At 35.7% G+C, this 13,405-nt stretch overlaps 1 protein-coding gene across 18 annotated transcripts in view; it reads left to right on the top strand.

The window, feature by feature from the left end:
• The window catches only part of PPFIA2 (PPFI scaffold protein A2), a 475,838-nt gene that overhangs the window by 265,656 nt on the left and 196,777 nt on the right, over positions 1-13,405 (top strand). For all 18 annotated transcript variants that reach the window (XM_077845638.1, XM_077845653.1, XM_077845643.1 and 15 more), the window contains one exon: positions 12,443-12,544. In XM_077845638.1, coding sequence (XP_077701764.1) covers positions 12,443-12,544 — 102 coding nt within the window. The remainder of the gene's footprint in view (positions 1-12,442; positions 12,545-13,405) is intronic.

The following is a 13,405-nucleotide window of genomic DNA, read 5'->3' as shown; positions in this document are numbered from 1 at the left end:
TTTAACTGATTTATTTAGGTCGCTTATATGACTCTCCAGTTGCATTTCAGTTGCCATGAGTGGGGGAGAGAAAAGTGCATGATTTCCTAAAGCATCTACTGAAATGTACTACTCTAATATGGAAAACCTGGTCTTAGAAGAAAACAAAATTGTATGTAGAATACACATGGCTCAAACATTACAGAGTGTATGTCATTTTTTGGACATCTGTTGTAACCAGGACCTACACTAGTCAAATTTGCATTGATTATCTCATTATTATTTTTTTTCCTTTAAGATTTTATTTTTGTAGAGAAGTTTTGGATTCATAGCCAAATTGAGAGGGAGGTACTTAGGTTTACATAGATTCCCTCATTATCAACATGCATAGACCCCCATTGTCAACATTCCCTATCAGGTGGTACGGTTTCTACAATTGGTGAATCTACATTGACACATCAATGTCATCCAAGTCCATAGTTTACATTACAGTTCACTCTTGGTGTTGTATGATCTACAGATTTAGAAAAATGTGTAATAACATGTACCTATTATTATAGTATAATACAGGGTATTTTTATACCCCCAAAACTCTCTGTACTCTGTCTATCCCAGCCCTTTCCATCTCAACCCATGACAACTGCTGTTTTGTTTTGTTTTGTTTTGTTGTTTTTTTACTGTCTCCATAGTTTTAACTTTTCCAGAATATCATATAATTGGAATCATGCACTATGTAGCCTATTCAGAACAGCTTCTTTCACTTAGTAGTATGTATTTCAGGGTCCTCTATGACATTTCATGGCTTGATAGCTCATCTCTTTCTAGCGCTGTGTAATATTCTATTGTCTGGATGTACCACAATTTATTTAACCATTCACCCATCAAAGGACATTTTGGTTGCTTCCAAGTTTTGGCAATTGTGAATTAAACCAGTATAAACATCCATATGCAGGGATTTTTGTTCCACAAGCTTTCAGTTCCTTCAGATAAATATGAAGGAACACAATTGTTAGATCGTATGGACTAATGATCTCATTTTTACTCACAGCAATCGCATAAGAAGGCACTGCTACCTACATTGCCTGGACAGACAACTGTGGCTTCAAAAGTTCACTACGATTGGCCTAGATATGAACCTAGCTCTGTTTTCCCTGAAATTGGTACTATTTGGACCAAGCCACTATGGCTTCTATGAGGAGGGAGAGTATAAGGCCAGTTTGCCCGTGAGGCACAGTGAAAGCACTGGTTAGGGCTCACAGTATTCTTAAGGGCCCATGCACATGTTCCAATTACTTTAAAATTAAAGAAAAAAAAAGAATATTAATCAGTCTGGATTATGTTAATCTTTATATCAACACAATCATAAAATACAAATCTTAGTACTTTATATGAATTGAAGGGGCCCACAAAGGCAAAAGTATGTAAGGCCCACAGAGGTCATAATGTAGACAGAGTAGTCAATTTTGGGATACTGAAAAATGTACTTCCCTCCAAATGTGTCCCCAACCAATCTATGATAGCATTGCCCATAATTTAGTATTCAGCAACAAAGCTGAATCATTTCTAACAGCTGCCTTTAAAAAGCATCTGATACTCAGGGCAGTGCTGTACACAGATAGACAAATTAAAGACTAGAAAGCAGAGCAGAGGTGTGATATAAGATAGGATCATTTCAGTGGGAATATAATAAGTGAGGCATGGTAAAAAACATGGCTTCATGGCTATACAGCCTGAGCCTGCCTGACAGCACTTGTGTTTGATTTCAACAAACATCCACTTTTTAGATGATGCCAGTTTGCTTGATTGGAAGGTTTTTGAAAACAAAAGCTACCCAGTACCTATGTCTATCTATGTAAAATGGTTCTTAAAAAAAAAAAAAAAAGGTTTATTTATTTACTCATGAAAGACACACAGAGAGAGGCAGAGACACAGGCAGAGGGAGAAGCAGGCTCCCAGCGGCGAGCCTGATGTGGGACTCGATCCCAGGACCCGGGGATCATGCCCTGAGCCAAAGGCAGATGCTCAACCACCGAGCCACTCAGGTGCCCCTGTAAAACGGTTCTTGTTGCATAATTGATTTTAAACAGACCCACATCTTTCAGGTCACCTTAACACATTAACATAATTTTCTATCATGCAGTTATAGGGAAAAGACAACACCAGTGTCTTGTGGGAATACGGATACATAAAAAATCAAGGGGGCACAAAATACTATTTGCATGGAGTTTAAATCTCATTTTCCCTCTAAATTGGGCAGTCTTAGTCAACAATTTCTGTGAAAACTCTGAGAGTCCAGTTGTGCCTGTCAAGTTGTATTAGTTGTGTAGGCGATCTACCTTCAAGCTATCTAGCCCAGGGCTGACCATGAGACATGGCTGTTTCACACACTAATTTTGGATGACAGCTTTTCCTGAGCTCATGCAAGGCTAGGAGGCAATTACGAGACCAGAGGTCATTAACACTGCATTTGATTACATAACATAATGTAGCAATAAGAATAATAAAAATAAATATATATATATGTATATATGTACATACAGAGAAAGAGGGAGCGATGGATGGGGTATTAATTTCTGTAAAACACATGTTTTTTAATTTCCAAGCTGAGTTTCTACAGCCTCTTGCGAATTTATAACTTATATTCTGAGATGTGCATATATATGTAATTTAATGAATATATTAAGACATTTTGTTTTTTGCTTTCATCTCTTCAATATAATATTTCTGTTATTAATTTGTTCTAGAAAAATATGTTCTAGGGTGTAGGGCAGGAGATATGTATCATTATACATGCAAATTTATGTGCAGTTATATCCAAAGAAATGTAGATTTAAAATCCAAAGCTTTCCACTACAAATAGAATTGCTAGAGGAATTTTCAATTTTCAAAAGAGGAGACACCAAAATATAGTAAATTGGGGGTACAGCCTAACGAAGTCATTATAAAAACATTTTGAAGTTGTTAATTTTGTCTAATTTAAATGCTAGATGGTCAAGTCAGCATGCTTCCATGCCATATGCTTTCCTCAGAGCTATTTTTGATTTGCACAAATGTTAGATGGTTGGAGAATAAACTTAAAAGATGCTTTTTTTGTGGTTGGTGAGGTTGTTGGTGGTGCTTAGTGAAGCTGAATTCCAGTTCACCCTTTATTTTTTCTCTTCTTTCTCAGGCTGATTTGAACTTATGATTTTTTAGCCAGTACATACTCAGATATACTGCAGAAATAAGGCCATTGCCGGCTAATTAATAAAGTGGCCCACAAGATCAGAGAATGCAGGTTTAATTGGAGGGTAAAGAGTGTTAAAATTGTAATTATGATGAATGGATTGTCAGAGATTACTCTGGAGACTGCTGCCTGGTGTCAATGACTTGCAATTAAAAGGTTGAATTTCCCTCTTGTCATGCAGCTTCTCCTGCCCTGCTTTTCTGAGGTGAGGATTCACCTATTAAATCAAGGCCTTTCAAACATTTAGTTAATGAGAAAATATGTCCTCTTTTTTTTTCCTCCCAAATCAGCCCCCTCCAGTAAGCACACCATCCTGAAAAGAGAGAAGTTATTGGTCTATTTTAGTCCTATATTTAATATTAAACATCAGAAAATGCATTTAAAGGTGAACATATATAAGAGTAGAATGTTCTGCATCTGTCCAAGGAGGGACAGCCTAGGAGGCTGCGGTGATTTCCCGAGTGAAAAGAGGCATGAGAAGGGAAGAGAAACAACGGCCAGAGGAAGCTCTGAATCTCAACGCTCTCCTCCTGCCCAAGTTACTTCTATAGAACGTGATTAGGTGCAGGAACCCAGGGAATCCTGGTCTTGCCCATATAGCTTTCATTTTTAGCCCCTACAGGAAGCAAAACAAGAGGAGCTTCTTTGCACGAAACCAGTGAGAACAATTCACTGACCTAAGGGCTTTTATTTGAAATATTAGCAGCTCAGACACTTGAATTACACAAGTTCATCCTTAGCTCTGATGCCAGTAGGCCCAGATACAAAGGCAAGTTACCTCTGCTCTGGGATCTAACAGACCTGGGGCAGATGGGAACCCGTACTGGCTTTGCTGGAATTAATCTCTCTCTTTTTTTAGATTAATTGATTGATTGATTGATTGATTGATTTGAGAGAGAGAGAAAGAGCTCATGATCTATGAGATCATAACCTGAGGCAAAACCGAGTCAGACCTTTAAGCCACCGAGGCGCCCCATATAGTTAAGATTATCTTTTAATCAAGTTTCTTTTATAAGACTTATAAATTGAAATTAGGGGTGCAAAGAAATTAGATGACTTGTGTTTGGTGTAAGAAATGATGCTTTCAGTTTTTTTAAGATACTAACAAGAAAAATATTTCTCTCTATATATATAGATAGATAGCCAAATGAATTTGGGAAATTAATACATATGAATTCACAATTCATATATATACAGATATATATATACACACATTTATATATATACACACATATATAAAAGAAAAAATATTTTTTGTTTGGCTTTATTTATTTATTTATTTATTTATTTATTTATTTATTTAAACTCCAGTGTAGTTATACATGTGACATTAGTTTCAAGTGTACAATATAGTGATTCAACAGCTTATATTATTCAGTGCTCATCAGGATGTATATACTCTTAATCCCCTTCATCTGTTTTCACCTGTCCCCCACCCATCTCCCCTCTGATAACCATCGATTTGTTCTTTATAGTCAAGAGTCTGTGTTTTGGTTGTTTTCTCTTTCTCCCCCCCTTTGTTCACTGTTTTGTTTCTTAAATTCCACATATGAATGAAATCATATGGTATTTGTCTTTCTCTGATTGGCTTATCTTGCTTAGCATTATACTCTGGCTCCAGCCATATTGTTGCAAATGGCAAGATTTCATTCTTTTTTACGTCTGAATAAAATTCCATTGTGTATATATACCATACATTCTCTATCCATTCATCTATTGATGAACACTTGGGCTCCTTCCATAGTTTGGCTCCTGTAAATAATTCTGCAGTAACCATGGGGGTGCATATATCCCTTTAAATTAGTGTTTTTGTATTCTTAGTGTGAATACATAGTAGTGTGATCCTGGTTCCTAGGGCAGTTCTATTTTTAATTTTTTCTATACTGTCTTCCACAGTGGCCACACCAGTTTGCATTTGCACCAACAGTGCACAAAAGGGTTCCTTTTTTTCCTCTACATCCTTACCAATGACTTGTTGTTTCTTGAGTTTTTTACTTTAGCCATTCTGACAGGTCTAAGATGATATCTCATTGTGGTTTTGATTTGTGTTCCCCTGATGATAAATGCTGTTGAACACCTTTTTATGTGTCTGCTGGCCATCTGTATGGTCTTCTTTGGAGAAATGTCTATTCATATCTTCTGCCCATTTTTAAATTGGATTATTTGATTTGGGGGGTATTGAGTTGTGTATGTTCTTTATATATTTTGGACGCTCATCCTTTATTGGATATGTCATTTGCAAATATCTTCTCCCATTTGGTAAGTTGTCTTTTAATTTTGTTGGTTGTTTCTTTTGCTGTGCAGAGGCTTTTTTTATTTTGATATAGTAGCAATAGTTTATTTTTGCTTTATATCTTAAAGGAATTAATCTACATGGTGAGTTGAATTAGTTTTGAGACTGATTGATATAGCTAGAAATGATTCACTCTTTTTTTAAAAGATTTTATTTCTTCATTCATGAGAGACACAGAGAAAGAGGCAGAGACACAGGCAGAGGGAGAAGCAGGCCTCCTGTGGGGAGCCTGATGTGGGACTCAATCTCAGGACCCGAGGATCATGATCTGAGCCATAGGCAGACACTCAACCACTGAGCCACCCAGGCATCCCAAAATGATTCACTCTTGAGTATAAGTTGCTTGAATGATGAATGCTTAAATGCTTATAACCTATTGAGAGCAAAAACTTTGACTTGCTTCCTTTTTTATCATCTATCTAGCACTTAGAATAGCGTCAATATACAGGGAGTGCTCATAGGAATGTGTGTGTGTGTGTGTGTGCACATGTGTGTGTGCATGTGTGTGTGTGTTGGGTGCATGAGTACTTATTAGGAAAGAGCAGTATGTTCTCTTTGGTCTGAGAATACTTACATGGCACTCTGTTTCCTGACCACTCTTTAAAATTCCAAGAAAAAAATAGAGTAGGGAAAGTCATTTTGGTCCTGGGGAAAAGTAGGAATTTGGGCAGACTATGGTTGGGAAAGAAAATGATTGGTCTGAAAAGTTATTGAATCTGGCTTGCGGCTGGTAACTGATCTACTACTCCTGTGTCAGTGACTCAAAGCAAACTCAGCTCTTCCTATAGACTCCTTTGAATTCAGAAATGGTGGAGTATGAATGAAGTTTTCTTCTAACATTTATCTTTGCTGTCTCAGCTTCTGAAAATACTCTGTGTTCCATATTGTGTTCTCTCTTTCTTACCTTCTTCACTCAAAATTATACTTTTGAAATCTTTCCATGTTGCTATAAGAAGATCTAGCCTATTTGTTCTGCCCTTTGCGCAATATTCTATTATGTGCATGTGCTATATTTAATTCCCCCATTTTCTATAGATGGAAACCCAGGTTGTTCCCAATTCTTGGCCACAACCCCAACTTTCCTCACAATCTCTGATATTCTGATGCCTATAGTACAGTTCCAAAGGCATATATTTTTCCAAACATGCCTTTTTGCCAAGGGCAAAATATATAGCATACATGAATTTTCCTAAATTCATTTGGCTATAGATTTTTTTTCTGAGAATCTTATAGAGATACAGTTCTATAGACTATAGTTTGGGAAACTAGAGAAATAACATAGATTAAATATATATTTTTGACACTGAATAAGACAATATAACCAATGAACAAATGATAAATCTAAGTACATGAATCATTGGGAACAATAGTACCACTTTATATATATGCAACAAAACATAATAGACAATAATGCCGTTGCTATGTAGAATATGGCACAGGATAATATTTTAGATGTAGACAAAAATAACTGCTACAAAGTAAAAAGGATATCAGACATACTGTATGTGGAGCAAATTCTAAAAATCTCACTCAGAAAAAGAAATAACTACCCAATTATTGTTTTGGTATTAAAATTTAAAAGCTTAGGGAAAATGAACTATTCATTTATTGTTATAACAAAGATTCATTGCGTATAATTTGTCAGGAACTATGCTAAATCCTAAGGATATAAAAATAAACAAGATAACAACCTTGCATTAAAGGATCATACTGCTACTTGGAGGAGATGAAAACATAATTCAATTATTTTAAAAACAATTCAGTAAATGCATGAATAGATTTTGGACAAGGTACTGTAGAACATTAATAATGCAAACTGGTAATGTAAATATAAATTAGGGGGTGTCTCAGTCGGTTAAATATCCGATTCTTGATCTCAGCTCAGATCATGATCTCGGGGTCATGAGATCAAGCCCGTTGTCAGGCTCCGGCTCTGCACATCGTCTGTTTAAGATTCTCTCTCTCTCCTTCTCTCTCTGCCCCTCCCTCTGCTCACTCTATTTCTCTCTAGATAAAAAAGTAAAACTTTTAAAAATAAATAAGTAAATTTAGTTAGGCAGAGAGAATGTGGAAGGAATAAGAGATAGTATGTGAATGAAAGAAATAGAAGAGAGATGAGGAAATGGAAAGATGGAAATTGAAACAGGAAAGGAAAATCTGTGGTAGTTGCAAAAGACATCTTCTGAGAAGGAAGCTTTACAGGGTCAGAGTCACCTGTAAATTAGCAATGTCTCTAAGTGGGTAGACTAAAAAGTTAAATGTGTCACTTTAGCGATGGGTTTTGAGTGACGAAAATCCCTAATGTGCCTCAAATGTGATTTCTGAAAGATCTATGAGATCAAGTGTAGCAACTATGTTATCTTTAGGTCTTCAACACCTAGCAGTGGCTCTGAAATGTCGTAGGCGCCCAATAAATGTTGTATGGATGGATGGATAGAAAGGATGATAAGATTGTATCAATTGATACTGTTAAGAAATTTGATGATTTTGCTTTTTCAGACAAAAGGAGGCAATGTTGTAGAAATTACAGAGTTTTGAAATCAGGGTGGATTATTTTTAGCTATGTGACTGACCTTGAGCAAGTTATTATCCCTGATAAGCTTCAACATCCTCATCTGAGAAATAGGGAAAAGATTAGGTAATTCACATAAAATGCCAAGCTCAGGGCAGAGCAAAGTGGCTCCTCCTCAAAAGGGTAATTGCCATTGTTTGATGAGAAATAGAGTGAACTAATTATAAAAGGGCCATGTTTTAGATAGTTTGAATTTTGAAAGTTAAAGTCTGTTATATTTGGTATGTTTGAAAGTAAGAAGCTCTGAAAAGTTTTGTGAGCTTGAGAAAGATACGATTTTTACAGACTGAAAGAGGAACAAATTGGAAAAGGAAAGTCTGTGGTCGGAAGGGAAAAACAACAAATTGTTATCACCTGTACCATTGACTGACTACCTAACATTGGGCAAATCTCTTACCTTCTCTAGGCCTCAGTACGATTTTTTTTAAGACTTTATATTCTTAGAGCAGTTTTAGGTTTCTACCAAAATTGAGGAGAAGATACAGAGATTGCCCATATGCCCTCCGCCTCCCCATATGTACAGCCTCCCCTATTATAAACACCCCCCATCAAAGTGATGCATCCATTACAGTTGAGGAGCCTACACTGCCACCACTTTACCACCCAAAGTTGGCAGCTTGCATTACCCTTGGTGATTATTCCACTCTTGATGTTACACATTCTGTGGGTTTAGACAAATATGTAATGACCGTTATCCAACATTTTTCCATGCAGAGCATTTTCACTGCCCTCAAAATCCCCTGCACTCCACCTATTCATCGCTCTCCCCCAACCTAACCCTTGTTACTCACTGAAATCCATAGTTTGGCCTTTGTCATGTGGCTGGAATCATGCCATATAGAACCTTCCAGAATAGCTTCTTTCACTTAGTAGTATGCATTTAGGTTTCCTTCATGTCTTTTCCTGTCTTGCTGGCTCGTTTCTTTTCAACATTGAATAATATACTATAGTCTGGGTGTACCAAAGTTTATCCATTCACCTATTGAAAGTCATCTGGTTTCTTTCAGGTTTTGGCAATTATGAATAAAGCCCTTATAAAGGTCCGTGTGCATGTTTATGTGCGGACATAGTTTTTCATTCCTTTGGGCAAATGCCAAGGAATGGAATTGCTAGATTATATGATAAGAGTATATAGTTTTATTTAGTGTTATTCTAGTATTTGTTATAGAGTTTTATTATGATTAATGAGATAATCAATATAAATTGCCTGGCAGCGGGACACCTGGGTGGCTCAGCAGTTGGGCATCTGCCTTCAGTTGATGGTATGATCCCAGCATCACAGGATCGAGTCCCATGTCAGGCTCCCTGCATGGAGCCTGCTTCTCCCTCTGCCTGTGTCTCTGCCTCTTTCTCTCTCTCTCTCTCTCTCTCTGTCTCTCTCTCTCTGTCTCTCATGAATAAATAAATAAAATCTTTTAAAAAAATAAATAAATTGCCAGGCAGAATGCCTGCCATATTGTAAGGGCTGAATCAGTGTTAATTATATTTGGTGTTATTAACATCTCATAAAAGATATATAAAACTCAGGTCATTTTAACAGTAAGGATGGAGAAGTAGATACAGAAAGAGAAATATCAAAGGAAAGTGTACAAACATTTGATGAGTAACTCTGTATGAGGTATCTGCCTCTATGGCAGTACCAGATACACAGAATGTGCTTGTCTAATTCTTGTTGCTCTGCGTGGAAGACACACTTTGCCTTCGGCCTCCTAGTTCCCCATACTTCCTTTGGACTAATTAAGGATAACACAGGTGAATGTAAGTAATGGTTATCCAATGCTTCAGATAAGAAAAAAAAGTACTGCTGAGTACACTCCAAATCTGAATCATACAAATGTGATGAATAGGTAGGATCAATCAAATGGTAGAAAGCAAAGACACTACTGGACAAGCGTTCTGGAAAACCATATTCACAGTCTAACTCACTGTGTATGGGTTGTGAACTTCATGAACTTGGACTTGAGTCTTAGTATTTCAGTTTCCTCAGCCATCAAATGGGAGTGAGACACCCCCATGGGTTATTTAGAGAGAAAGAGGAGATAAAAAATGTCAGCGTAGTGCCTGAAATTTTCTAGGAAGTTAATAAATTTAAAGTTAATCTTAATAGATGGAGACACCAAAAAGCTTGCTCATATTCAGTTCCATGATAACAAATAAAAAATCCAAAGTCATCTATCACCCATAACATCATGACCAATTTCTGTCCTTGGTTTTGAATCTATGATTATTTCAGTGCGCTTATATTCTCTGTGTTCTAAGCATTAAAGAATATTTCTTGATTGTAGAGAGTTTTGATGATAAAAATACATAGGAGGAAGAAAAAAAAAGCACCAAAGCTCACCTATTATTTTAATACCTGGAAATACCTCATGTTATAATTCTGAAATATTTCCTCTGATATTTTATCTGAAATATTTCCTTTGGATATTTTATCTTTCTGTAGATAGTAAGCTAAATCTCTAGAAAGATAGGCCTAAATATAAGTTTTTAAAAACTGTTCTGATGTCAAATATAGATTTGATTTGATTTTGTCTATAATATTCATAAGTATAGGATTACTTTTAAATGCTTATATGTTAACAATATATAATACAGCATCATCATTTTCTTCCTTTCTCCAGCAAAATTCTGCTGTTTTTATAAAGTTTTGCTTTTTATGAAAATGTTTATTGTTTTCTACTTGTTGCTTATTTCCATTCTCCGCTAAGTAATATGCTCAGAGACTATCAACAACATTTAAGCAGGCAGCAATCAGGAGAGAAAACATTTTTCTGTATAATGCCAGCCTAAATGTAACAATGAACTCTTTCATCTTCATTCTAAGCACTAAGTCTACTCTGAGGTCTTTGAAGTACCCATTTGGGCTAAAGCCACTGAGAAAGAAACTCAGCAAAATAAGTGGTTTGAAGCAAACAAAAATATAAACCCTAAACCTTTCCCAGCTTTGCATAATCATCATATTGATTTACTTTTGACTATATTTGCCTTTATAGAGGTTAGGTTAACCAAAACTGTCTCACTGATTTTCATTTTTATTTTTGATCTTCTGACAGTACTTTCTCAGCATGGAGCTGTTTTCCCAAATATTTAAATATTTGACAAGCATCAGTTTTACTACTGAAAATCACTTAAATGATTTAAAGATAATCATAATGATAACAAAGACCTCTTTACTACTTTTCAAAATCATTTTAAAATGGTATTTTCTTATAAATTGGAGTAGCCAAATAATTAAGTGAGTTTCTTGATTTTCTTTTATGTAATCTTTACTGTGTCTAAACTCTGCTTCATGGTAAAAATACTGAGATCACACAATTTCTGATCCTATTTTGAGGAAGCTATTGAAGAGTCCTCCAAATTGTCATTTGTCACACAGAGAGAAGATTACTCCAGAACCATCAATATTTTTTATAGCACCATGATCCATTTTCATTTACTGAAAATAAATACTATGGATGTCTTAGACATTGAGATTGTAGCAGTGAAGTCAAATAAAGTCCTAGTTCACATGGAACTTATGTTTCAGAGGGAAAGGCTGAGCAAGGCATAAATTTGCTGGATGATGTTATTAACTCTTAGATATTTATTATTTAGTAATAAATAATAAATCTAAGAGGAAGATTCTCTTCTCTCATCTTGTTAACATATAAATGAACTTCTTAATCTCTAAATAGCACATTTAGTAGGATTTTTTTGTGGTTGTTGTTAGTAGTGGTTTGGTTTGGTTTTGAGCGTTCTTTTTTTTTTTTTTTGATGATTTAGTATGCTCAGTCTGAACATTGTTGAATAGGAATGAAAGTATAAGATTTTTGTTGTTCACAAAATTAGCCACATTTCAATAATTCTGTATTATTAGTATATTGTCAATCTTAATTTCAATGTGATGTATCTGATACATTTTGAAACATATTATATTCACTTACCTAAATAACATATTATAATAAAATGTGAATGTTGAACATCATGGTTTAGTATTTTCTGACTATTGGAATCAAATTGATTTAATAACAGAAATATATATGTAAGCCAGTCATTGAAGTTATTATTCCCATTTTTTTTACATTCAAGTTTATATTTTTACTTTTTTTTATTCCTGTGGAAAACATTTTATTTTAAATATCTGAAATAGGTATCCCTGGGTGGTGCAGCGGTTTGGCGCCTGCCTTTGGCCCAGGGCGCGATCCTGGAGACCCGGGATCGAGTCCCACCTCAGGCTCCTGGTGCATGGAGCCTGCTTCTCCCTCTGCCTGTGTCTCTGCACCTCTCTCTCTCTCTCTGTGACAATCATAAATAAATAAATAAATAAATAAATAAATAAATAAATAAATAAATAACTGAAATATATCTTAAAATATATTTATTCCTTTTTCAGGAATTTGCTGCACTGACAAAAGAATTAAACGCCTGTAGGGAGCAACTTCTAGAAAAGGAAGAAGAAATTTCTGAACTTAAAGCTGAAAGAAACAACACTAGAGTGAGTATAAAAGTGCCTCTGCTTGGAATCGATTCCATATACAGTTCAATGCCTTATCTCTTGTACACTTATAAAAACACAAACATTTAAAAACTTGAGGAAGACCTCAGGCGTACACCAACTCATGGTCTGTTACTTAAAGTCATGGAGAATATTCTATAAAACTCAAAACAGGAAGTCCAGAGACCTAAATTACAGTCTCAGCTTCTAAATCATTATGTTGCCTTAGAAAATGTTTTTATTCCTTCTGGCCTTTGCTTCCCTTGACTTGGAAAGAAGGACTGGATCTCAATTGTTAGTTTCAAACTCTCAAAATGTTGTATTGGAATAGAATGCCCATATTTCAGAGGCTGGATGTGGGCAGAGGAGGAGAGGCTCGAGAGGGTATGAGTTTCTGTGATGGGGTGATATGAGGGTTTGGCACTGGTTCTCACCTATTTCAAACGTATAAAACCACTGAAGCAGAACTCTCCTAATTAAACAAGGCCAGCTTTTTTATTTCAGAAGATTGAGGAGATTTCTATTTCTGATGTTCTGATTTCATGATTTTGATGGTTTACTATCTTCTGCTCTTGGAAAACCCCTATATTCTTTCAGTCTCATGCCCTGTGATATTCAAGTCCAGAATTTGATCAAAGATCCTGTATTTTCTCATTCAGAAGAAAAAGTCCCTAAATTTCATAAAATGTATAAATCACCAGATCACCTATAACTGAGAATAGTTTCTCTCCTAAAAGAATGTGGAGGAGAAAACTATATATCCACTCTCACGTGGAAATATATTTCCATTTCAACATGAAGTGGATGAAAAGTAATTTCAGTGTATTGTGCAGATTAATGCTAAAAAGTGAGAAAGTGAGG

This window comes from Canis aureus, chromosome 13 (genome assembly GCF_053574225.1).
Source record: "Canis aureus isolate CA01 chromosome 13, VMU_Caureus_v.1.0, whole genome shotgun sequence".
In the NCBI taxonomy this organism is placed as follows: Eukaryota; Metazoa; Chordata; class Mammalia; order Carnivora; family Canidae; genus Canis; species Canis aureus.
The sequence above is the reverse complement of the archived record's forward strand: the minus strand, read 5'-3'. Positions and strand labels throughout refer to the sequence as shown.